Consider the following 27916-nt stretch of genomic DNA (forward strand, 5'->3'; position numbering starts at 1 on the left):
CTCGGCTAAGCTGTTCCTTTAGGTTGAACATTATAGAATAGAATTATGCGATGTTGGATTTCCAGAGTTAATGTGTTTTCCTCCATTAGTCGGGCATTATGTTGTGGTGCAGGATGTGTCCGCTGTATACAGTGTATATATCTGAGCTCCCATGATGGCGGGGCATCCAGTACCTGCTTGTAGCTGCAGAGGACACAATGGGATGACCTCCAAGTGTGGGGCAAGTTTGATCAGACTGCTGGGATTCCTCTCTTGTCACACACAGCCCCATTCTCTTCAGTGCACACAGACACACACGACCCCGTGACGTCATCCCGGTCTGTGCAGATCTCCTCCGGAGGACCCAAAAAGCTGCTCCCTGCAGCCAGGAATCGCCGGGGGTCCAGCCGGGAGCACATTGCACCAGTCTGGCAGCAGACATCACTTGCTGGTAAGTCACTCAGGCTTTATTCCTCTCCTCGTCTATCTCTACATTGAGGAAGTTTGGTCTCCTTCCGGAATCGACTCTGTGCTGAGGTTATAGCTTCCTCCTCAGTGCTGATTAACAATAAAAAGGATTAATATCGTCTTATTATCATCCTTTGTCTTAGGATAATGCAGCATTGTCTTATCTCTGGAATAAGCGGATGTTCTGGGAATTATTATTTAGAAATCAGTACACTGAAATTTATTATTATTATTATTATTATTATTGTTGTTATTATTAATTTATAACAGAATAATATTTTCTATTCTTATTATTGTTATTGTTCCTAGCACCAGTGCTTTGTTTTATCACTGCTGGCTATCAGAAAACGTCACCTGAATAGTGTTTTTTTCCCCCTATAAATTAGTTTTATTAGATATTTTCCTACAAACATCTGTTTGCACATTAATGTTTCCTGGTTGCTTCCCCCTTTCTTGCCTCTGATTAGCTCCCAATTTACGGAGGCCCCTCGCTTCCAGCATTCTCTGTTGTGCACAGTTGACAGCTAAAATTGCCTGGGTTATCCTTAACCACTTAAAATGTGTGTCATTATTTAGATAGTCATCCGGATTAAATGTGACCTCCTGATACAGATGCCCATTTTAATAGGCTCGGTGCCTATTCTATATTTATACCATCAGGCCCCTGTTGACATCCTGATATGTTCACTACATTTTTTTATTTTTAAAAGTATCTTTGAATAAGGGGTTAGAAGCAGTAGTCTTTTCTCCAAAAAAGTCAGGACTTTCTAAAGATAGATAGATAATAGAGAGATAGATAGATAGATAGATAATAGATAGATAGATAATAGATAGATAGATGATAGATAGATAGAAAGATAATAGATAGATAGATAGATAGATAGATAGATGATAGATAGATAGATAGATAGGTAATAGATGGATGATAGATAGATAGATAATAGATAGATAGATAAATAGGTAATAGAAAGATAGATAAATAGGTAATAGATAGATAGATTGCCAATAGACAGAATATCTGTGTAGATAGATAAATAATATAGATAATAGATAGATCATAGAAAGAATAGATAAATAGATTAGATAGATAATAGATAGATATATAAATAGATAATAGAATAAAAAATACATAGATGATAGATAAATACATAGAATATATTAAGATGGCTAATAGATTAAATAAATACACATATAATAGATAATATATAGATAGATAAATATTTAGATTTATAAATAGATAATAGATAAATACTTAGATAATAGATAGATGATAGATAGATAATAGACAGACAGATAATAATAATAATAATTTTTACTTATATAGCACCAACATATTCCACAGCACTTTACAATTAAACAGATAGATAATAGATAATTGATAGATAAATACATAGATAGATGGATAAATCCATAGATTCCCATTACCTCCATTGTACACCGGGCAGCGTTTTGTAGACAAGGTCTTCCTTTTAGCAGGGCTGATTTCTTAGCACAGCCTTGAAGTCAAGTCCTTGACATCTTTATACCTTGTATAAATTCTTTAGTGCCCCTGCACTTCGTCAAACCTGACAAATATGTTAGAAAATATAATTCCAATGGGGCTTTAGCTCACTCCACAAATTTAAGGATTTAGGCAAAAAACACAGTTTGTTCTCAGACCGGCCCTCACCATCTTGGTAGCCTCGCAGTATTTATGGATGTTATTATTCTACAATATCAAGGCTTCCTTACAAAATTCAATGCCATGCAGAACACGAGCGATCTGACAAGACACACACTTTAGAATGGCTAATAAACGTAATACTTACAAGAGCCAGGGAAAAGCTTTGTCCCGATGAGGCGCCTTCTGTTTTGCTTAATAACGTTCCTTATTATGGCAGTAAAAAGCTGAAGATTACAGAGGAAGAAAATCTGCTTTGAGCCATCGACTTTATGAATTAGTATTGGTGAAAAGAACAGTGTGCCGGCTGTTCTGGTACCGGGGAATACGGCTCGTTTAGGGGCTCGATGTAACAGATCAGTATCTCTTAGAGAAGAAAACCACAAAGTGTTAACGGAATCATTACAAGAGCGCCGTCATTATTTTCTCCTGATATTAATGAAGCCAAAGTTATAATCTGTCAGTATTAGGCATCCAAACGAGAGTATGAGCCATAAAGAATTATACAGGTCGCCCCCCCACATCTTCCTCCTTAACACTTCACTAAAAAGAAAAAAAAAAAGAAAATCTATTGAACAATGTTATGTATGTAGAGGAACGTCATGCAAATGAGTCCTGGCTACTGTACAATTAGTCCCTGATTAAAGCCTCATTTGTGTAACCCTGGACGTTACGTAGAGTTATGGTTTTACAACGTGTTACCATTTTTCACTGTTTTTATTGTTTTAATTAAAATAAAAAAAAAAATAAGGGTAGCCTCATTCTGCACAATTATTACACGAACACCAAGAGGGAGACCGCATGTTACTTTACACTTTATTAAATTAAATCTAAACGATTGACAAGTTGGCGGTTGATTTGGGAATTAAATCAAATGACATCGAAATTTCCCAATTATTCCATGAATGGTCAGAAGAATTGGGTCTGTAATTCATGCAGAATGTTTTCAATCCACATTTGTTACATTGACGTTACAGGAGAATAAGACCAGAACGAAAAAATCCCAACGTTTGTCATTTATTTTATTTACAGAGCGACTGCTATGGAGCTCAGCCTTTCGAAGAGCGCCCCCTCCTATGTTGACTTAGGTAAGTTAAAGAGTTTTGTTGATTTTCTTTTTTTTTTGTGTAAGTTTCTCTGATGTGATTCACATCCGAATAAAAGCAAAAAAAATAAAAGCAAAACAATAATAACAATATTACTAAATATAATAAGAAAATCTAAGAAAGAGAATATTACAAAATCAGAAAATAATCGCATTCCGGGTCTTAATGTTGGTAACATGCACAACAACAATAACAATGAGGATAACGAATGAAATGTTACAATTAAATCGGTACGATCATTTCAATTCGGTAAAATCAATCATAATTATAATATATGTAATAATTGAGTCAATAAATAATCAAAAATAATATATTAACATATTTTTCAGACTTTTTAGCATTGTTTTGACTTTTAGAATTTTGTTTCCCATTTTTGAGGCAGAAAAATGTAAGTTTCTCCACTTTTTTTAGAATTTGCAAAACCCAAAGTTGAGCATAGTTTGGGTTTATAAAAAAGATGGCAGCTACTGATGCAAATGTATGTATTGTTGTGTCAGCAACGCATTTACAAAACAAAATATCATTTTGGTTTTATATTAAATTATACATATATGCACGCAAATGTAATAAAGTGTTATTAGGAATATATTATTATGTTATCACTCGTTGTATTTAATGCCAACGTTTCCATAACTTTGTGTAATTCACAGTGTGTAGGTCACAGTGCCCTCTCCGCAGTGATATAGGAGCTTTAGCCAGACACAAAGACCTCGTAGAATGTGAGCTTTATGCTCAGCCGAAGATTACAGCTCATTTTGGGTATTAGGGATTGGTCATGTCATCAATCGGTTATTTTATGGGTTTGGTAGGTCATGGAAATGTCCTTATTGTACAACTTGCATATCTTGTGTGTGTTTGGCAGCAAAAGTGGTTGATGATATCATTAACCCCGGACATGAAATTAACACAGAAGAGGCTGTCTACTGGCCAAGTAGCAGCAAAATGTCAGCAGCTTGTTAGAGATAGGCACAGAGATAGATAGAAAGATAGATACATAGATACATAGATAGATAGATATGTGATAGATAGATAGATAGCCAGATACAGTATGTGATAGATAGATGATAAATAGATAATAGATAGATAGATAGAAAGATAGATAATGGATAGATAATAGATAGATAGATACATAGATAGATAATAGATAGATAATAGATAGAAGATAGATGATAGATAGATAATAGATAGATAGATAGAAAGATAGATAATAGATAGATAATAGATAGATAGATACATAGATAGATAATAGATAGATAATAGATAGATAGAAGATAGATGATAGATAGGTAATAGATAGATACATGATAGATAGAAATATAGATAGATATTAGATAGATAATAGATAGATAAATAGATAACCAGATATTAGATAGATAGATAGATAGATATAGATAGATAATAGATAGATGGATAATAGATAAATAAATAGCCAGCTATGTGATAGATAGATAGATAATAGATAGATCATAGATAGATAGAAAGACAGATGATAGATAGATAGATATGTGATTGATTGATAGATAGATAATAGGTAGATAATAAATAGATGGATAGATAATAATAGATAGATAGAAAGATAGATAATAGATAAAATATAGATAATGGATAGAAAGATAGATAATAGATAAATAGAAGATAGATAGATAGTTATAAGATATGGATAGATAGATAATAGATAGCAGCAGATCCTATTTAATATATAATCATGATAATATTGATATTCAGCAGTTATTGGCATCTACCCTTAGAGTAAATTATATACTGTACAGTAACAGTAATATTATACTTAACTTCTATTAGAAAGCTACATAAGCCTTAGTTCTTTTCACAAAGTTTGCTTCATCTAGATGTTTCCTTTATTGAATATTGCAGAGCAGGAGATACAGGTAGAACGAAAGGCAAGACTCTCATGGGTTCTCCTAAAATGGGAGAAACCCCTCAATTTCTCTCCCTATTTTCTATACAGCACATAATACAATTTAGTAGATGGATAATGTAAATAGGTCTCAATGCACTTGGTATGGAAGCAGTCATGTGTGCACGTTGTTGTATACGTATGCCATTGTAATGCCTGTACTGCAAAGATTCTGTTGGTTACATTGACTCACACTGACAATGCTCCAGAGCCTGGTTTCCGTGTACACACACTTTCTGTTGTTGCTCTTGGTATTAATTTCAATATCATTGTCAAAGAACAGCACAACCCCTACCATGACCTAACTAGGTATATGCTAAAGCCATCATGTAGATTCAACAAAAGGGTATTTATTTTTAGATGTGCAGCATACATACATACATATATATATATATATATATATATATATATATATATATCACATCTTAAAGAAAATAAATAGAAATGTAGAATCTGAATGCATACAGGTGCTTGCATGTGTGTGTTTTGTATTGCCCACATGGATGTATTCCTGGTTTATTCCATCTGTATTTCCATATATTGATTAATGAAAATTCAAAAGTACTGTAGGAATAATACTTCCATTGGCTAACTAGAAAATGGACAAACAAATAAAAAAATGTTCAATAAACATAAAAAAACTTTATTAAATATCACCTATTAACAATTTGCTAGATTTTAACATACAATTAAGAACCAGTCATTCCTTGAAGCTAATTATTTCTAATTACAAGAAATACAAGTTATACAGCTGCCATGTTTAGACATTCAGAATGATTGTGAATTTTTGCAAGAGATTATTACTTTAACGTACAAAAAATACCTTGTTACGTGTTACAAATTGTTGAATAAAAAGTATCCAAAAATAATAACACTCAAAACAATTTACGGTATGTCCCCTGTGGACAATGCTACTAAGTGTTAGCGGTAATATACATTTTAAAAGCATTCTAATATTGGTAATATTTTGGTTTTAGCCTACATATATCGGAAAAAAGTGTGTGTGTGTGTGTGTATATATATATATATATATATATATATATATATATATATATAAACTTTTACTAGAGTATTGTGTATATGTATGAACTTCTACTTGTAGAAGTTCTTATTGTATTTTTTATTTTAATAGTTAAATCTGACATTGAGTTTTAGAATAATAAACACCCTATTGTTATTATGTCACCTAAATGGAATTATTTTCTTAAAACGTACAAGTAGCTCCATTAGTAATAAATTAGTCATGCACATTAATTTAGTTATTACTATTTTACATTTTTAAAGCATAGGTAAGTCAAAGCAATTATAAAAAATGCACATTCTATAATTGTCCATCTTTTTTTCTATATTAATTGCCACTTCTCATGGCTTATAAGTTTACTAATTAATGTTAGAACATTTTACATTATTTATCCACTATTAATCATTACTAAATTGGCGGCGTTTCCTTATGCAGGCTATATTTATGAATTATACTGTATGTTATATATATATAGTTATAACTGGTATTTCAGTAACAATTTAATGAAATAAACAGTTACAAAAAAAAATCCTAAAATTAGTTATCAATATGTAATATAAAAATAATACATGTGTGTATGTTATTTAATACAGGCGCCAAATCTAACAATGCTTTTAATTGAACCTATGCATTTGAAGAATGGGTATTATTTTAAGAAATAACAAAACAAAATGTATATTAATAATAAGGAAAGTTTAAACCTGTTTTATTTTTATTTTTTGTATGTCTTGAAAATTTGTAAAATGAGCGTGCGCGTAAATTACTTATACATAGATTAAGTAGTAAAATATTGACTTATATATATCAATAAATTGTTTGAAAAGATAGAAGTATGGGTATGTTACTAATTGTTTTTATTTAATTAAAAAAAATCTATGGTGTTGAGGGGTATTTTCGTAAGAATGTTTACAGGGGAGACAATATACGCTATAGTCATGAAGAATGAACGCTAGGAATTGATGTGATTTTTTTAATATTCCAAGAGGAACATTTTAAGCTAGAAATGAAATGTAATGTTATTAGTTTTATAGCTCCATTCTAAATGTAGTAATAGGTTTTTTTTTTATTTGCATTTTGTTCTGAAATCCTGATAATGCTATTAAAATAATTGAATTAATTAGTTTCAATCTGAGAAAACATTAGAATAAAAATAAACGTTAGGAAATATTAGAATAAGTTTAAATATTAGCCCATAAAAAAAAAATGTATTAATAGCATAATATTGCCTTTACCAGTATTATTTATTTACCATCATGGAGTGGGGTAGATTAACAATTATAAAAAATCTGATAACATAAATGTCTCGATAAATACATAGATATCAATGAATAATGTGATGATTGTATCTGGAGCTCTGTTTCTCCCTCTAGTGGTCTCCCACTTCATGCCAATACCTGCATTAAACATCCCAAATATTAGTATTAACGAGATGTCTGATTTAGTACTTTGTATATACCTAAAGAATAAATAAAAATCAGTCCCATGTCTTCTAACATAAGTATTTTCGGTTGGAAGCCTTACTTTCTGCTTTCTTTGCTCCCACCTTTTGTTGTATTTGTGATCATTGTCAGATGTTGTAAACATATAGTGAGGATTTATCCCACCCCGACACTATATATCTGATTTTCCCTATGGCATTAAGAGGATTTGCCTAATTGATTTGAGTCTATACACACATTTCATATAGCTCCAGGGAGCAGCTTGTAGCAGACAAGAGAGCATTTAGGAAGATTACCTGCTGGCTAAACGCTGCAGTCCTAGGTGGGTTTTGCTACAACGCCCCTCGTTAGACAGGTCCCTCCGAACTTTATTCATTCATTCATTGGGATGGCTTTAACAATATACATACATTTGGTATAGTAACACAGTTGTGGGTAATTATGAAACATTAATATAGTGATAAATTATATAAGTAACATTTTTATATATGTACTATAGCTTTAATGGAGATAAAGTATGTAATAAATGAGGCAGCATTCCAAGAGTTAACAAATTGATCATTTCTGTGAGCTCCTCTGTGATCTTATTCTTATAGATGGCATACAGATGGTTGTCTGCGGCTTTAGTGATGCAGATACATGGCTAAGTTCACACTGGGCAGTTTTTTTATGCCTTTCTTAATCCATTTTTATGCTAATTTTCAGCTGCTTTTTACAGTACCAGAAAAGCCTATGAGATTTTTGCAATCTCATGCACGCACATATTGGTTTTAGTCATCAGGATTTTGTGCTTCGCCTGGTTATTTGGTCATAGAACACGTCACTTCTTTTAGTGTTTTCTCAGCATTTTCCCCCCATTGACCTGAATGAGTGGTGAAAAACCACTGAAAATCCGCAGCAAAAAACACAGATATGTTTTGCTTCAATTTTTATGCCAAAACCTGATTCTATGGGATAGGACTTTTTTTTTCAACACTAAACTTTATCAGCATGCACAAGAGACAAATCTAGCATGCAAAATAACGCATAAAAAAACGCAGCCAAAAATGCATGAAAAACCAATAAGAAGCATGCTTTTTTTCTGCAGCTTCTTTCCCACCACGAGATCATGTTTTACTGCAGAAAAAAACATGAAAAAACACCTTGTGTAAACTTACCTAAATATTATGTATCCGTCTTTTAGCTACAGTTGTGTATTGCTATACTTATTTCTATACTTATTGCTGTACTTATTGCTATACTTATTACTATACTTATTGCTGTACTTATTGCTATAGTTATTACTATACTTATTACTGTACTTATTACTGTACTTATTGCTGTACTTATTGCTACACTTATTGCTATATTTATTACTGTACTTATTACTGTACTTATTGCTGTACTTATTGCTACACTTATTGCTATACTTATTACTATGCTTATTACTATACTTATTACTTTACTTATTACTATACTTATTCCTGTACTTATTGCTATACTTATTACTATAATTATTACTGTACTTATTGCTATAGTTATTACTGTACTTATTGCAATACTTATTACTATACTTATTACTATACTTATTACTGTACTTATTGCTATACTTATTACTATGCTTATTGCTATACTTATTAATAATTTGTAAAGCGCTGCAGAATATGTTGGCGCTATATAAATAAAATTATTATTATTATTACTATACTTATTACTATAGGTATTACTCTACATATTACTGTACTTATTGCAATACTTATTACTATACTTATTACTATACTTAGTACTATACTTATTGCTGTACTTATTGCTATACTTATTACTATACTTATTACTATACTTGTTACTATACTTATTACTTTACTTATTGCTATACTTATTACTATACGTATTGCTGTACTTATTGCTATGTTTATTACTCTCCTCGTCTCGTCCAACTACATGCACCACCGACCCCATTCCCTCACATCTCCTCCAGTCTCTCTCTCCAGTCGTCACAACTCACCTAACTACAATCTTTAATCTCTCCCTCTCATCTGACATTTTCCTCTCCTCCTTCAAACACTCTATCATTACTCCATTACTAAAGAAACCCACCCTTGACCCATCCTGCACAAACAACTACAGACCAGTCTCCAGTCTCCCCTTCATCTCTAAACTCTTGGAGCGCCTGATATACTCCTGCCTTACCCGTTACCTCTCCACTCACTCCCTCCTAGACCCTTCACAGTACGGTTTCCGCCCCCTACATTTGACAGAAACTGCACTCATCAAAGTGACCAATGACCTTCTGGCAGCAAAACGTAACTGTGACCACTCTCTGCTTATTCTTCTCAACCTTTCTGCAGCTTTCAACACTGTTGACCACCCTCTCCTACTCTCTAGGTCCAGTCACTTGCCATTAAGGACACTGCTCTCTCCTGGTTCTCCTCCTATCTTTCTGACTGCTCCTTCAGTGTTCTGTTCTCTGGCTCCACTTCATCTCCTCTTCCTCTCACTGTCGGGGTACCCCAGGGCTCAGTCCTTGGCCCCATTCTCTTCCCTCTATACACGGCCCCAATTGGACAGACCATCAGCAGATTTGGCTTTCAGTACCATCTTTATGCCGATGACACACAACTATACACGTCATCCCCTGACCTTACCCCCGCTGTACTACAGAACGCCACTGACTGTCTGTCTGCAGTCTCCAACATCATGTCTGCTCTCTATCTGAAACTCAACCTCTCCAAAACTGAACTACTTCTGCTCCCGCCATCTACTAACCTCCCTAAATCTGACATTTCCCTCTCCGTGGGTGGCACCATAATAACACCCCAGCAGCAGGCGTGCTGTCTGGGTGTTATGTTTGACTGCGATCTCTCCTTCACCTCCCATATACAATCTCTTGCCTGCTCGTGCCGCTTACACCTAAAGAACATCTCTAGATTCTGCCCTTTTCTCACCATGGAAACCACAAAAACCCTCACTGTCGCCCTGATTCACTCCCGCCTGAACTACTGAAATGCTCTACTAATTGGCCTCCCCCTTACTCGACTTTCCCCTCTCCAGTCTATCCTTAATGCAGCAGCCAGGGTCGTCCATCTGGCTAATCGTTACTCGAACTCGTCCGCTCTTCGTCAGTCGTTACACTGACTGCCCATTCATTACAGGATACAATTCAAAGTACTTGTTCTTACCCACAAAGCTCTCCACAGTGCGGCACCCCCTTACATCTCCTCCCTCATTTTGGTCTATCGACCTAACAGACCACTGCGCTCTGCAAAAGACTTTCGACTAACCTCTGCACTAATCTGTACCTCCCACTCCCGACTCCAAGACTTCTCCCGCGCTGCGCCAATCCTCTGGAATGCTCTACCCCAAAATATTAGGACCATCCACAATTTGCATAGTTTTAGGCGCTCGCTCAAAACACATTTGTTCAGAGCAGCCTATCACAGTAATCAAAGTCATGTTATGTTTGTGTTTGTGTGTGTGTGTAGCCCATTCACTATCCCCATCTATCCCCCACTCCATGAAGATGGCTGGACCATCATTGTAAATACATCATTGTAAATACACACCTGTGCTTTGTATCTCCCCCACCTCATTGTAGATTGTAAGCTCTCATGAGCAGGGTCATTTTATTTCGCTTTAATTATTGTATTGTTAACGTTGTTACCTATGACTGTTGTGTTTGAAACTAACTGTAAAGCGCTGCGGAATATGTTGGCGCTATATAAATAAAGATTATTATTATTATTATTATTAGTTATATAACTAGATGCAGTTGCTAATTGCCTCAGCACTAAAGAATTGTTATTTTTCTTAAAGTTGCACAGTTGATCTTTGCTTAGTAGCAGATAGATTGAATGGTTCATTTAATGCAGATGTTTTCAGAGATGTTATTTTGTCTATGTAAAGAAAATGGGAAGAGCAACCTTTTTTTTTGTGTCTCAAGGTTTCTACAGAATAGAAAACCTAGACAGTGTCTAGGCAAACACGTGTAATCTAATCACATTCTCTTATCAAGTCTGGTGCACAGACTGCAGGTCCTCAGCACTCTACACGTGTTTATCTTACCATTCAATAGCCCCAACCTGCTGGGTCTGTGTTGTGTGAAGTGGCAGCTACACAATATTGACTGTGAGTGTGTGTGCTCTGCGCCCCTGCAATGTGTAGGTGTAAACTGCACAGCCTTCAAGTAGCACAAGCAATGGACGTGGTTCTGTCCTCTGGCTATATCTTATATTAGCATGAAAATAGTGGTGAAACAAATAAAAATGTACATTTTTAGAAATTGTGAACCTGGAAATTGGCTTTTCTTAGGCCTGGTTCACACTAGCGTTCTGGGGCTTTGCGGACGGCTGTGTACATCCTCCGCTAAGCCCCGCCTACTTTTGCATACTTCTGCAAGCTTCCTGCATACCTATCTTTGGGTACGCAGGACATGCGGATGTATGTGGATGTATGGAGATGCGTAGTTATGTATTGTGCAGACGGCGGCATCAAAACAACGTATCCACATACATCTGCATACATCTGCATGTCCTGTGTATCCAATGTTAAAGATAGGTATGCAGGACGCATGCAGAAGTATGCGGGGCTTAGCGGAGAATGTACGCAGCCCTCCGCAAAGCCCCGAACAGTAGTGTGAACCCGGCCTTTTAGATCAATTAACAAAAGTGCATATTCTTTTGTGTAGAAAAAGTTTCTATGTTTTGTGAACAGACAAGAAGATAGAGATATAACAGCATTTATTAGATAGTAGATAATAGATAGATAGATAATAGATAGATGGATAATATATAATAGATAGATGGATAATAGATAGATGGATAATATATAATAGATAGATAGATAATAGATAGATGGATAATATATAATAGATAGATAGATAATAGATAGATGGATAATATATAATAGATAGATGGATAATAGATAGATGGATAGATGAATAATAGATAGATAGATGGATGGATAATAGATAGATAATAGATAGATAATAGATAGGTAGATAATAGATAGATAAATACATAATAGATGAATAGATAGATAGATAGAGAAAAAAAGGTGGTAGTAATCAACTCTACCTGCCCATAAATTGTAGGTTTAGTCCAGAGTGACATGTTTTGTAAATTGTAGGCTGGTGGCCCAAAAGTGGCATGGTAGAGTAGGACCCATCAGAGGGAGATCACCTTGCCGTGGTTGATGGGCACACATGAATTGGCCAATTTTTGCGCTTAGAATCTTCATTTTATCTATAACTGTAAGCTTTATGAAAAAAAAAATTTTGAAAAATTTTTTATGAAAAAATATTTTTGAGAAGTATAATTCGTATTGAATATTTGTCTGTGTTTTCATATGGCCTAGATTCATGTACATGTGCTGCTGTGTTCTTCTTTATCTAGATAGATAGATAATAGATTGATGATAGATAATAGATATATAGATAGATAGATATATGATAGATGCTATATACTGTTTCAGTTACTCCACTGCTACTGATACATTTTAACATTTTAAGGTCAGTGGAACCACAAGTCACAGCAAAACTTATTGAGACTAATTATCATTCCAAATCTTTTTGGTTAGTGTAGGTTTGTCCCATTGTTTTATATATATATATATATATATATATATATATATATATTTATATATATACAGTGGGGCAAAAAAGTATTTAGTCAGTCAGCAATAGTGCAAGTTCCACCACTTAAAAAGATGAGAGGCGTCTGTAATTTACATCATAGGTAGACCTCAACTATGGGAGACAAACTGAGAAAAAAAAATCCAGAAAATCACATTGTCTGTTTTTTTTATCATTTTATTTGCATATTATGGTGGAAAATAAGTATTTGGTCAGAAACAAAATTTCATCTCAATACTTTGTAATATATCCTTTGTTGGCAATGACAGAGGTCAAACGTTTTCTGTAAGTCTTCACAAGGTTGCCACACACTGTTGTTGGTATGTGGCCCATTCCTCCATGCAGATCTCCTCTAGAGCAGTGATGTTTTTGGCTTTTCGCTTGGCAACACGGACTTTCAACTCCCTCCAAAGGTTTTCTATAGGGTTGGGATCTGGAGACTGGCTAGGCCACTCCAGGACCTTGAAATGCTTCTTACGAAGCCACTCCTTCGTTGCCCTGGCGGTGTGCTTTGGATCATTGTCATGTTGAAAGACCCAGCCACGTTTCATCTTCAATGCCCTTGCTGATGGAAGGAGGTTTGCACTCAAAATCTCACGATACATGGCCCCATTCATTCTTTCATGTACCCGGATCAGTCGTCCTGGCCCCTTTGCAGAGAAACAACCCCAAAGCATGATGTTTCCACCACCATGCTTTGCAGTAGGTATGGTGTTTGATGGATGCAACTCAGTATTCTTTTTCCTCCAAACACGACAAGTTGTGTTTCTACCAAACAGTTCCAGTTTGGTTTCATCAGACCATAGGACATTCTCCCAAAACTCCTCTGGATCATCCAAATGCTCTCTAGCAAACTTCAGACGGGCCCGGACATGTACTGGCTTAAGCAGTGGGACACATCTGGCACTGCAGGATCTGAGTCCATGGTGGCGTAGTGTGTTACTTATGGTAGGCCTTGTTACATTGGTCCCAGCTCTCTGCAGTTCATTCACTAGGTCTCCCCGCGTGGTTCTGGGATTTTTGCTCACCGTTCTTGTGATCATTCTGACCCCACGGGGTGGGATTTTGCGTGGAGCCCCAGATCGAGGGAGATTATCAGTGGTCTTGTATGTCTTCCATTTTCTAATGATTGCTCCCACTGTTGATTTCTTCACTCCAAGCTGGTTGGCTATTGCAGATTCAGTCTTCCCAGCCTGGTGCAGGGCTACAATTTTGTTTCTGGTGTCCTTTGACAGCTCTTTGGTCTTCACCATAGTGGCGTTTGGAGTCAGACTGTTTGAGGGTGTGCACAGGTGTCTTTTTATACTGATAAGAAGTTTAAACAGGTGCCATTACTACAGGTAATGAGTGGAGGAAAGAGGAGACTCTCAAAGAAGAAGTTACAGGTCTGTGAGAGCCAGAAATCTTGATTGTTTGTTTCTGACCAAATACTTATTTTCCACCATAATATGCAAGTAAAATGATAAAAAAACAGACAATGTGATTTTCTGGATTTTTTTTTCTCAGTTTGTCTCCCATAGTTGAGGTCTACCTATGATGTAAATTACAGACGCCTCTCATCTTTTTAAGTGGTGGAACTTGCACTATTGCTGACTGACTAAATACTTTTTTGCCCCACTGTATATATATAATACTTGCAGATGTCTGGTTTTAAGAATATCAAAGTATATATAACTAGATGTCAGCCCGATTCTAAAGAATCGGGAGTCTAGAATCCATATATACTCTATTTATTCAAATGTAAGAATAATACAATTAATAAATAATAGTAAGAAAGAACAAAAATAATAGGCAGTATATGGAGAAAACACCAAACAAAAGTTCAAAATTGGTGTGAAAATGTCACTGAACCACTTCACAACTAAATATATATAGTTTTGGTAAATGGTATTATCATTTTTTTTGACGAAATTCGGCAGGAGCTTGAAGAGCAACGTCACTGGGCCCGCCTCCACGCAGTAGAAAGTTGCTGTGAGGTAAAAATTCAAAAATCACACCAAAATGGCGGGCGGAGTGTGTCACAGTACGGCACGTTTCTGATTGGTCGCTCGCAGCAGGCGGCAACCAATCAGACACTGGACACTGTTGACGTCACTTATCTCCGGACATTAGCTCCGGACATTAGCTCCGGACATTAGCTCCGGACATTAGCTCCGGACAAAGCCACGGAAGTTGGCACAAATTGCAGGAAGTAGTATTCTAGGCAATTATATATTAGATAAAAGCCACCAAAACAAGCATCAAACAATCCATGGAAGAGGGACAAAACAGAAAAACACCAGTAGTAATATAGTAGGATTCCACGGAATATGTGGCAAAGTAGTCGTAAACAGATCTTTATAAAAAATGATCTAGTATAACATGATCTCACGAGTATATATATATATATATATATATATATATATGTACAGTGTATATATATATATATATATATATACATATATATACGCATGTTACCTACACATAAGTGTCCACATAATGTAATATTTGTTTTTTGTTTTGTTTTTTGTCCTATTTCTGTTTTTTAAGCCTCTGAGTAATGAAGTGCCAGGTGCCGTCTGAGGTCCAGTTAAGGAGTAGCTTTCAAACTCCCCAAAGGTCCTTGGAGCTGCTCTGTAAGGGATCCAGCTTTTACTGGCACGGCCGGCCATGAATAGGTGAATGGTATGCTGAATAGTATGAAAGTATATATTTGCTTTAGAGTCTATCAATATTTGAAGTAAGGCAAGGTATTCAGGGCTATACAAAACCATATAAATCACCTAAGTTGTAAAGTTCAAGGGATATCGCAGCCATAAAAAGGTGCAGGTCTGAACTAATGAAAAACAAAAGCTAATTATTCTTTGCACATTTATTCTCGCCGCTCTCCCCTGATAGTGGGAAGTAAGGTTATTTAGAGGGATTGGTGTCTCTTTAAGGAAGGCCTTGCCAGTAAAGCGTAGATACCGTAGAGAGCGGCTCTAGAGATCTATGGGGAGTTTGCAGGCTGCTTCTTAGCCAGGCTGTAGGTTGGGCTGAAGACTGCACATAGTCATTTATTAGTAAGACAGGGAGGTATTACGCTCAGTTGGGCGGTGCTCCATATACTGCAGCCACTTCTACCAGGGCAGCTCCTTTAATCTCTTTAGCTAAAAACTATCCAGCCAGCAGCTTGTATCTCTTAACACTCTAATGTCTTTTTGCTTGGGAAGCTACATCCATTATACTGCCTAAAAAGAAGGAGAAGGAACTTTGTCCCAGTCAGTTTTTATGGGTCTCCAACCTTTGCAAGGACAGAACCTGGATGTGACTTGGTTTGTATAGGATCTTGTGGAATACCAGTTTTCATGAGCAGTATTGTCATGGATTCTTTTAAAGGGGGTATGAATCTGGAGAGGTTGCCTGAAAGCTTAAGACCCCAGCCGGCTCATGACATGGCCTCCAACTTCCATTTGCAAAGATCAGCTGAAACTAGAGATCCAGTTGAGAATTCAGCCAGTGAATCATCTGATACCGAACTTGCAGGTAATGATATTAATTAACAAGGTACTTTATGAAATCCTATCCGACCGACTGACGCCTTACTATTGCCAAAGACGTGCGGTGTCTCATAGAGCTCACTGTGATTACTGTGCATTAGGATCGAATTAATAATAATCCTCACAATATATTGCTTTACCACAATATTACACTAAGAAAGACAATGTTTACGGTAGGGAAAGAATGTATAATAATACAATTAGACAGAAGGTAAATACACATAGATAGATAGATAGATAAATACATAGATAGATAGATACATAGATAAATAGATAGATAGATAGATACATAAATACATAGATAGATAGATAGATAGATAGATAGGTGTGGGATAGATAGATAATAGATAGATAGATAGATAGATACATAGAGAGATAGATAATAGATAGATAGATAAATACATAGATAGATAGATACATAGATAGATAGATAATAGATGGAGAGAAAGATAGATAATATATAGATTATAGATGGATGATAGATAGATAGATAAATACATAGATAGATAGATACATAGATAGATAATAGATGGAGAGAAAGATAGATAATATATAGATTATAGATGGATAATAGATAGATACATATACAGATAGATAGATAGATAATGCTTCAATTGCTTCTTTACATGGTAATTATTACAACTTATTATTATCCTTTTTTGACTGTGTAACTTAAGACCTAAATTCCCCGAGCAGTTTTTGTTTGGACTGATAATTTTCAGTATTGGAATGTTTATGAGCTTTTATAGCAAAAGAAAAGAAATATTTTGCACTCAACCTTGCAATAACTCCCATCGGAAGGAATCTCTGGATATCTGTCGGTTTCGATTATTTAAGGACAGGCCTTATACTGCTACCCAGAGGAAGGAAGATGGCATTTAATCTTCTGAAAAAGAATTCCAATTGCTTCCAATGAATTTAGATTGAATCAACTTATTTAATAGAATTAACGGAATTTAATTTGGAAAGATAATAGATTTTTAATTAGACAGACAGATAAATATACGAGCGATAGATGAATTGATAGAAACTAGATTGGTGGCTATATATATATATATATATATATATATATATATATATATATATATATATATATATATATATATATATATTAGATTGTCAGATAATAGAATATTGATACATATGTAATAGGTAATATATTGATAATTGATAATAGACGGACAGATGTTCTCATAGTCTTTGGTGGAACTGGTCGCCTAGTAATTACACATATACAGATAATAAAGGGTATTTCGTTGCCGTCTGCGTTATTTTGATTCAGCATCATACGGCCGTATCCGTCCTGGCACTAATAATAATAACTTGTGTGCTTTGTGTTCCTCCTGACAGGCCTTTTTCCCTCTTCAGACACGTAAACATTAGACAGGTCAGTTTAGGTAACCTCACAGAAATATCCCTAATTCCCAGAGGGTTTGTCGCTCTGTGGCCTATTGAAAGCAGCTACTGAAAGAACCTTGTAATCCAGGGAACATCAATATCTGTCCCTTTATTACAATTACAGAAGAATTCTGACCAGACTATTCTTAATATTCACTGACGCCGCGTCAGAATTGCTTTCCTCTATTTTTATAATGTGATAAACTAACAACGGTTAAAATAAAAGGATACAAATATTCTAAGATATTTTTTATTTATACCGGATGTTTTTTTTATTGATAAGACTACTGATTATTATGAATACTTGTACAATAAAAAAATACTATTGTTTTGTATAAATGGTTATGGCAATCATGATTGTTATGATTAATAACAGCAGTCGCACAAATAATAGTTATTGGCTGTAATAGTATAATTTTTACAAAACTCTGATTTATTAATATGAAAACTATGAATATTTTATTTATAGGAGGAGTAAAAGAATTACAGTGTAACTTTTTTTTAATCTTTTCAAATGAGCATTTTATAGAAAGAGAGCGCTCGTGCCTCATTACACTGAGAAGACATGTTTATTGTATACGTGAAATGCGCAGAGCACTGGGTTATTACTGTGTGGCCGCTTCTGCTCATTCTGTGCTAAAAAATATATAAATATATTATTATTATTTTTATAGCAGATAGTTTTAGCTAAACTTCCATTTTTCTGTAGTCACTAAATATTATAAGATTTAATTTTTATATTATTATATTTAAATTGTTTTAATATTATTAAATGTGATTTTTATTGCAGCTAACTGGCAAAATCTAGAAAATGAATTGTTGTCTATGCATTTATTTATTTTACACACCCAATCCCCATTAATGTAGCCTTACCTATCTGCATCTCTGAACTCTCCACAGAAAAAGACAGAAGTGGAGAGCCAAAAAGTGAGGATGGAAATGTGGACGACCCCTCTAAGAAGAAAAAGCAGCGGAGACAGAGAACTCATTTCACCAGCCAACAACTGCAGGAGCTGGAGGCCACGTTCCAGAGGAACCGCTACCCGGACATGAGCATGAGAGAGGAGATAGCGGTGTGGACAAACCTGACGGAGGCCAGAGTCAGGGTAAGGGCAGCCATGAGCGAGCGTGCGACAGTGTGACTACACACAACCCCCTCTATGTCTTATAAGAATAGATAGATAGATAGATAGATAGATAGATAGATAGATAGATAGATAGATGATAGATAGATAATAGATAGATAGATAGATAGATAGATATATAATCTTTATTATAATAATAATCTTTATTTTTATATAGCGCTAACATATTCTGCAGCGCTTTACAGTTTTACACACATTATCATCGCTGTCCCCGTTGGGGCTCACAATCTAAATTCCCTATCAGTATGTCTTTGGAATGTGGGAGGAAACCGGAGAACCCGGAGGAAACCCACACAAACACTGAGAGAACATACAAACTCTTTGCAGATGTTGTCCTTAGATAGATAGATAGATAGATAGATAGATAGATAGATAGATAGATAGATAGATAGATAATAAATGATAGATAGATAGATAGATAATAAATGATAGATAGATAATAAATGATAGATAGACAGATAATAGATAGATAGATAATAAATGATAGATCATAGATAGATAGATAGATAATAAATGATAGATCATAGATAGATAGATAATAGATAGATGACAATAGATAATAGATAGATAGAACATAGATATAAAGATAAACAGATAATACACAGAGAGACATATTGGAATTATAAGATAAATAGATTATATATAGATAGACAGATTGCTGCATAAATATTAGAAAGATATATGAATAGATAGATAGCTAGATAATAGATACATAGATAATATAGATATATATATATCGATATTAGATAGATAACAGATAGATAATAGATAGTCACAGAGATAGATAATAGATAGATAATAGATAGATAAATAGACAGATAGATAGATGATAGATAGATAGAGAGATAGATGATAGAGACAGATACATAGATAATATAGATAATATATCGATATTAGATAGATGATAGACAGACAGATAATAGATAGACAGAGAGATAGATATTAGATAGATAATAGATAGATATTATATAGATAATACAGACAGATACATAGATAATAGATAGATATTATATAGATAATACAGACAGATACATAGATAATAGATAGATATTATATAGATAATACAGACAGATACATAGATAATAGATAGATATTATATAGATAATACAGACAGATACATAGATAATAGATAGATATTATATAGATAATACAGACAGATACATAGATAATAGATAGATATTATATAGATAATACAGACAGATACATAGATAATAGATAGATATTATATAGATAATACAGACAGATACATAGATAATAGATAGATATTATATAGATAATACAGACAGATACATAGATAATAGATAGATATTATATAGATAATACAGACAGATACATAGATAATAGATAGATATTATATAGATAATACAGACAGATACATAGATAATAGATAGATATTATATAGATAATACAGACAGATACATAGATAATAGATAGATATTATATAGATAATACAGACAGATACATAGATAATAGATAGATATTATATAGATAATACAGACAGATACATAGATAATAGATAGATATTATATAGATAATACAGACAGATACATAGATAATAGATAGATATTATATAGATAATACAGACAGATACATAGATAATAGATAGATATTATATAGATAATACAGACAGATACATAGATAATAGATAGATATTATATAGATAATACAGACAGATACATAGATAATAGATAGATATTATATAGATAATACAGACAGATACATAGATAATAGATAGATATTATATAGATAATACAGACAGATACATAGATAATAGATAGATATTATATAGATAATACAGACAGATACATAGATAATAGATATACTACCAGTCCAGGTACAGTGAGGAGCAGACAGGTAGTGGGGACCCACAGTGGAAAATTCATAACTGTGAAATCTGATCTGTTCCCTTTCCTCACTGTGTTCTGCAGACTTTCACAGCTCGGTTACATGGCAGAAATGCTCCATTTTTTTCTGGGTTTATTGAGCATTTTGACAAGACAGAGTAGTCACCTATGATAGTGAAGATGTCCTAGAGCAAGTATTAATGCTGAAACAAAGCCAGCAGTAACTGGCTAAATGTGAAATAATGACTGACCAAGTATGATGCTGATCATTTCACCTATTAGAGTAAGCGAAGCCCTCATGAGGTACGGATTCAGGCGTCCTCCTCCAATCATGTAAGGTGGAATCCAATCTTACGGTTCCTTGAACTCAGGGATGCAAATAGAGGATTAATGCAGTGGTCATCATCAGCATTCATTTTTTATAGATTTTGAATGTATATTATTTTGTATTATTATTATTATTATTATTTAATTATGCAAACAAATATAATTCATAGATGTCTATACAAACACTGTTAAGTAATTCTGGTATTTTATGTTTTAAACCTTGGCTTTATGCGTTCAAGTTTAAATGAGTAAGTTAAAAGGTAGATGGGGGAAATATTTAATATTGGCGTCCGCTTGGTTACCTAATTACGGTAATAGAATCATTACTTCTCTGTTTCATGCATATATAATATGCATTTACAAGTGTGTATATTCATGTATATATTATAGCTATTTATCTGTATGTATATATATTTGTGCATATAGACAAACACACACACATATATACATATATACAGTATGTGTGTATATTTATATATACGGTGTATATATATATATATATATAAATATATATATATATATATATATATATATATATATATACATATATATATATATATATATATATATATATATATACATATATATATGAATTTATGCCTGTGCATATTCATGTGCGGTATATATTATAGCTATATATATGTTCATATAGACACACACACACACACACACACACACATATATATATATATATATATATATATATATATATATATATATGTATACATATATCAAACAAAGTAACCAAATGGTTTTTATTACTGTTTTTATTTCATTTACCTATATATTACATTCATCTTTTGGGATATTATTATTATTATTATTATTATTATTTTGTACTGTTGCCCTTGAAACTAATAATAGCAGTGATAGTGATATAAGAAACCTCGTTTTGATACCCCAATGAATAAATGCCGCAATGCTTCCTGCCTATAGCTCCCCCATTAATGCAGCTATCTCACTCTCATACGTTCTCATTTTCTTAAACCCAATATAATTTTGCACAGAGACACATTAAAAAAAGCACTGGCCCCTAACAAAGACGAGATGGAAAGCTAAAACCCATGAACAAACCTCAAGGCAAAGTTAGATTGAAAGGTTCATTTCATATGGCCCCTAATAAAAGAATGAAGAAACGGAAATGATTTCCATGTAAAAACGCACAGTTAAATCTTGCTGCATGAGGTCAACGCGTTGTGTTTGTGCCCAGCTCAGTAGGACATTTTACAGAAGGCGCAGGATCCATGGATGTGAAGTCTTAGGAAACGTGATCGTGTTCGATGTTCTGCGCTCGCTGCATTTACCAGGGGCTCTTTGTCATTCCCTGTGAGCACGCAACGCTTCAGGTCATGCAGTGGAAACTTCAATAAGACGCTCCCATGTTGGGACACTTGAGTCCTATTTATTTATTTTATATATTTTTATTATTTTTTTTTTTTTTTTGTATCACATCTTTGTGTTTTTTTGTGCTGCACAAATTAAAAGTTTAAATATTTTTTTTCAATCTCCTTTTTTCAGTTCTTGTTTCTTTTTCATCCTTTCCTATGTGAACTAAGCCACTGTCAACGAACATATCTTCGGATCATTATGCTTATCAAGTAATTTACTCAAATCTGGAAAAAAAAACGATTGTCAAATTCTAAAAACAAAAAATGCGGAAAATAGCAGAAACTTAGGCTAACATTAAAACATTCTGCCCTTTTTGCAAAAAAAAAAAAATATTAAAAACTTACGGAAATTAATTTAACTAGTCATTATTATTTAGATTTTGCTTCCACATTTTTGACATTTAGAAATGTATTCTCTTTTTGTGTTAGTTGTGTATGCATAAAAACCTTCCGCTAGTATGTAAATTACTAGTGATGCTGCAAAGCAACGGGCGTTGGTACTTTACATATAAAGAGGATTCTTCGTGCAAAAAAAATTAGACTAAAGAATTTATTTTTGGAGAAAAATGCAAAAGGGACAAAAAAACAAAACACATTACTGAAGGATTTAGAATTCCAATAATATCTAGTAATTTATTAGTTCATTTTTGTTTTCTTTTTTGTACAGTTTGATTTATGTTACTGTTTAGGTTTATTGCTTTTTATAGCAATTTATAAAACGAAACATTCTAAATAGATTATATCCTGTGTGTCCACCTACACTTTTAATTAATATAACAATTAGAAAAAAAAACTGGAAAAAAAAAGAAAATATCATTAAATGAAAAACATAGATATTTTTCAAGAAAAATCTAGCAGAAAAATCTCACAAGTTTGCATATATACACTGATTATATAAAAATAAAGTTTACTGGGCTAGATAGTTTATAGATAGATATTAGATTAGAATTCAATTGTATTTACAGGGAGAATTTATAACCGGGGCAGTTTATGTATGGATGACATTAGATTATAATTATTGGAATAACAATATACTAATAATAGTAACCAAAATCCTAAATAATCCACAAATAATTGAATAATTCAGGTTTGCTTTTTCAATTAATTTAGAAAACTAAAATAATATGATCTTATGTGATTCTAAGTATTTATCAAATAGATGCCTGCTAAATGCAATATTTATTCTAATATTGAAATATATACAAAAATCAGATGAGGTTAGATTAAAATTTATGTATGGTAATGTTATAATAAGCTAAATAACGAATAAAAAAAAAATTGATGTGCTCCTCCAATAATAAGTTCACGCTAAATCCACTTTTACATAGCTTATATTTGTGTCGTTGTAAAGTGATATATATATATATATATATATATATATATATATATATAGATAGATAGATAGATAGATAGATGAATATATACATATATAGATATATATAGATATATAAGTATATGATAATGAAGTTATAATAATGATATGATTTTATGCAGCCCAGTATATAATAGCAAAGAATGAAATGAATTAGGTGTCTCCTCTTAACGATTTTCTTTCCCTTTAAAGGGTCCTTTGCTTTTAGTTACGGAAACTACATATGATGAATGGTGCTGTCTGCTGTGTTTCTGCTGCAAATACCCTTTTAATTAGGAATGCTTTTTGTAAAGTCGTTATTTGTTCCCTGAGTGTTTTCTGTAAAAGTAAAGCAAAGCCAAGGCTATGGGGGCAGATGCATCTGCGACTGGTCAGGGTAGTAAATCCTAATGAGTTCTACCTGTATACACAGCATATCCAAAGGGCAGTGGGAAGATTGTGCTTCAGCCTTACTAATCCAATCCTTGCTTTTATGATCTGTAAGCAGGGATTTTTATTATGCACACTATATTATTAGAGGGAAGCCCTTGATAAAACATTTGGCCAATTAATATAATATGGAAACCGGGGGCTGCTAGAATTAGAAGGGCAAATTAAATGCAGAACAGAATCAAATTATTAAAATGTGAAACCAACAGAATTTGATTTTTTTTTTGTATCGACATAATATACTGAAGATGACAAGTAATGTGACCTACGTACCATAAAAATCCTAGCATACCTTATTATCTTATCTGACGGGACAAAAAAAATTCTAATGAAGGGCCAGTTGGTTTAAAGAGCAACAAAAGAGCAACAGTTAATGCTATTTTACAAAAATATTTAGAATTGAGAGTCCTCAGTGGTTGATAGACTTTTCAGTTAGCCATTAAAAGGTATCTACTGGCTAACACGGTACCAATATATTTTGCTGTTTTCCAGACATTCTCCATTCAGCAAAGTGTTCATTCATTGATTGCTCTAGTCACATGGTAAAAAGTATCACTGTAGACTTCATTGTCTCAGAGAATGGTCTCTCTGATCCTTTGTCAGGATAAATAGCATGTAAGGTTTATTCTGAACTGAACTTGATACCATTATTTTGTAGGCTCTGATTTCATATTAGAATGTTGTATAAAGTGACCCGTTGACATACGGCAAGCAACAATTTCTTGAGAATACCATTATGCGAAAGAAAAAGAGAGAGTCTTTCAGTATTAAAATGTTAGGCGTACCTTAATTAGATTGAATCCAGATTAAATAATAAAGGTAGATATACTAATTTCCTTTCCCAAGAATCCCCCGCTCTAGGTACTCCAAGGAGCCTATTAATCTATTATAAGCACCGCTATGATTGACTGATTAATATTCTCTCCTATTGATCTAAGAGGTCCAGGGCACCAGACATCTAGAAAGCCTACTTCTTTATTGTCCCAACACAAACGGCTGTAAGGAAATTGCTAAATGCTTCCCATTTAGGTTTGAACTGTTTATCTTCTTTGGTCGCTTGACCCTCAGAGTTGTTCTTGTATTATTATTGAGGTCAGCCAAGTGTAGGTGTTGTCAGAGGTCTACTCTAGATGATTGTGGGTGACCTTTCTATGGTTCAGCCACACTTATGGCTTAACCATTTTTTTTTTTTTACATTGCAGGTCTGGTTCAAAAACCGCAGAGCCAAGTGGAGGAAAAGGGAACGTAACCAGCAGATGGACCTATGTAAGAATGGCTATGTGCCTCAGTTCAGCGGCCTCATGCAGCCCTATGATGACATGTATGCAGGATACCCCTACAACAACTGGGCTACTAAAAGTCTGACTCCTGCTCCACTGTCTACCAAAAGCTTCACTTTTTTCAACTCAATGAGTCCTTTGTCTTCTCAGTCCATGTTCTCTGGGCCAAGTTCTATCTCTTCAATGAGTATGCCATCCAGTATGGGGCACTCTGCTGTACCTGGTATGCCAAATTCAAGCCTGAATAATATCAATAATCTTAACAATATCAGTGGGTCCTCGCTCAACTCAGCTATGTCTTCAACAGCATGTCCATATGGACCTCCTGGTTCCCCATACACCGTTTACAGGGACACTTGTAATTCCAGTCTGGCTAGCCTTAGACTAAAATCCAAACAACACTCAACTTTTGGATATAGCACCTTACAAAGTCCAGGATCTAGCTTGAATGCTTGTCAATACAACAGCTGATGGAGCGAGCATCAACCCATTATGCCCTGTGGACTTTTGACTTTAATAATGGACCAGAAACGTTTTGCAAGAGACACAAAAAACTAACACACATGGATGAGTTGCAATCTTCTCTCTGGATTATGCGGGTTGTATGTACTTGAACTTGCACAGGATTTTCCAGTGTCCACTTTATAGAGAGATTTAGTGGAGGTAAAGTTTTCAATATCTAAATTTTTGGTAGTCATCAAGGATGGGGAGAGATGGATTGTGGGCTACACTGAGATTGGTGATCGTTTACCACTGCAAATTATTTATTTGCAGAGCAAGAGTCTAGGGGGTGAGGCGGGAGAGAGGAAATAGTAAACTATTAGGTATTAAAATAATAAGGGTTAACCACTTAAAAAGGTTATGTGTAAATATATAAATATATATCTACAGCTACATTGTGTTAAATGATTGTGGGCCACAGTTTAATAAACTGGTTCAAGTGCATGGATCTCAATGGTTGTCCAGATAAAATAATCATTTATTGGTTTATTTGTTCCTTCTGTATAATGAAAATGCCCGATATCCCCCATAACCATCCCAGTGATCGAGCTAATACACAGCATTGCCTCCACTACTTTTCCCACCCCAGCTGTATTTATCATATGCTTTGATCAGTTGATCAGTCTTATTTATCTGCAATCTCTTTTAGCTTCCCATGTATCTTTGAAATATGCTATGTAGATGAAATGGAATAACCCGAGGTACCTAATAGTGTGACCATGTAACGAGTTAGCCTTCCAAGTCAGTTGGCTCACCAGTCATAAAAAGTATTGTTAGCGTGAAACAAGGCAAAATATTCTGGTGTAGCATTAATAGTGGTTTGTTGTTCTAAATCTGATTTTTTTTTTTTAATTGTATGCCAAAAAATAATCAACATTTTAGCCGGATATTTGTCAATGTTTTTTTTATCTAAGGAAACTCCGTATAAAATGCACAGTGTCCCTGATTCTCTCCCCTGCTCCCCTCCTGCTCCTCAGTGTATTGTACACCTGTGGTAATCGTGACGTGGACGTGTGGATGTTTAACGATGATGTCGTGCTGGATAAGAGAATGCAGTGTCTTTTTTTTATAACTTATGTTTTTGATTTTTTTTTTTGTGTGAATACTTTTTCCTTTGTCTTTTTTTTTTTTTTTTTTTCAAAATTAAGAGCATGGGAATAAAACAGATTTAAGCAAAAACTTTTTGGTGTTTTTTGCGAGTTAAATTCTGTTATTTATTATGATGTAATTATGAAACAAGTTTTACAAAACAAAATAAATGTATCGTCAGCCATTTGTTTCTATTCCTTATGATATACATTATGTAGATTAATGTATAGTCTACACTACAGGATGGATTTAATATGTATATAAACACATACACATTTATATACACATATATATTATATATATATATATATATATACGGTATGTATATGTGTGTATATGTGTATATATTAATATATACACATATATATATACATATAAATATATATATATATACTGTATATATACGGTATGTACATGTACACACATTTT

At 33.9% G+C, this 27916-nt stretch overlaps 1 protein-coding gene across 1 annotated transcript; it reads left to right on the forward strand.

Annotated features, from left to right (window-relative positions):
• Window positions 1-232: 232 nt before the first annotated feature.
• Window positions 233-27577, forward strand: PITX1 (paired like homeodomain 1). The gene is made up of 5 exons (XM_069763808.1): window positions 233-430; window positions 3140-3195; window positions 16554-16700; window positions 19013-19218; window positions 25820-27577. The coding sequence occupies exons 2-5, from the start codon at window positions 3150-3152 to the stop codon at window positions 26366-26368; spliced, it is 948 nt and encodes a 315-aa protein (XP_069619909.1). The 5' UTR covers window positions 233-430; window positions 3140-3149; the 3' UTR covers window positions 26369-27577.
• The last annotated feature ends 339 nt before the right edge of the window (window positions 27578-27916 follow it).

The sequence above is a fragment of the Ranitomeya imitator genome, chromosome 4 (assembly GCF_032444005.1).
Source record: "Ranitomeya imitator isolate aRanImi1 chromosome 4, aRanImi1.pri, whole genome shotgun sequence".
NCBI lineage: Eukaryota > Metazoa > Chordata > Amphibia > Anura > Dendrobatidae > Ranitomeya > Ranitomeya imitator.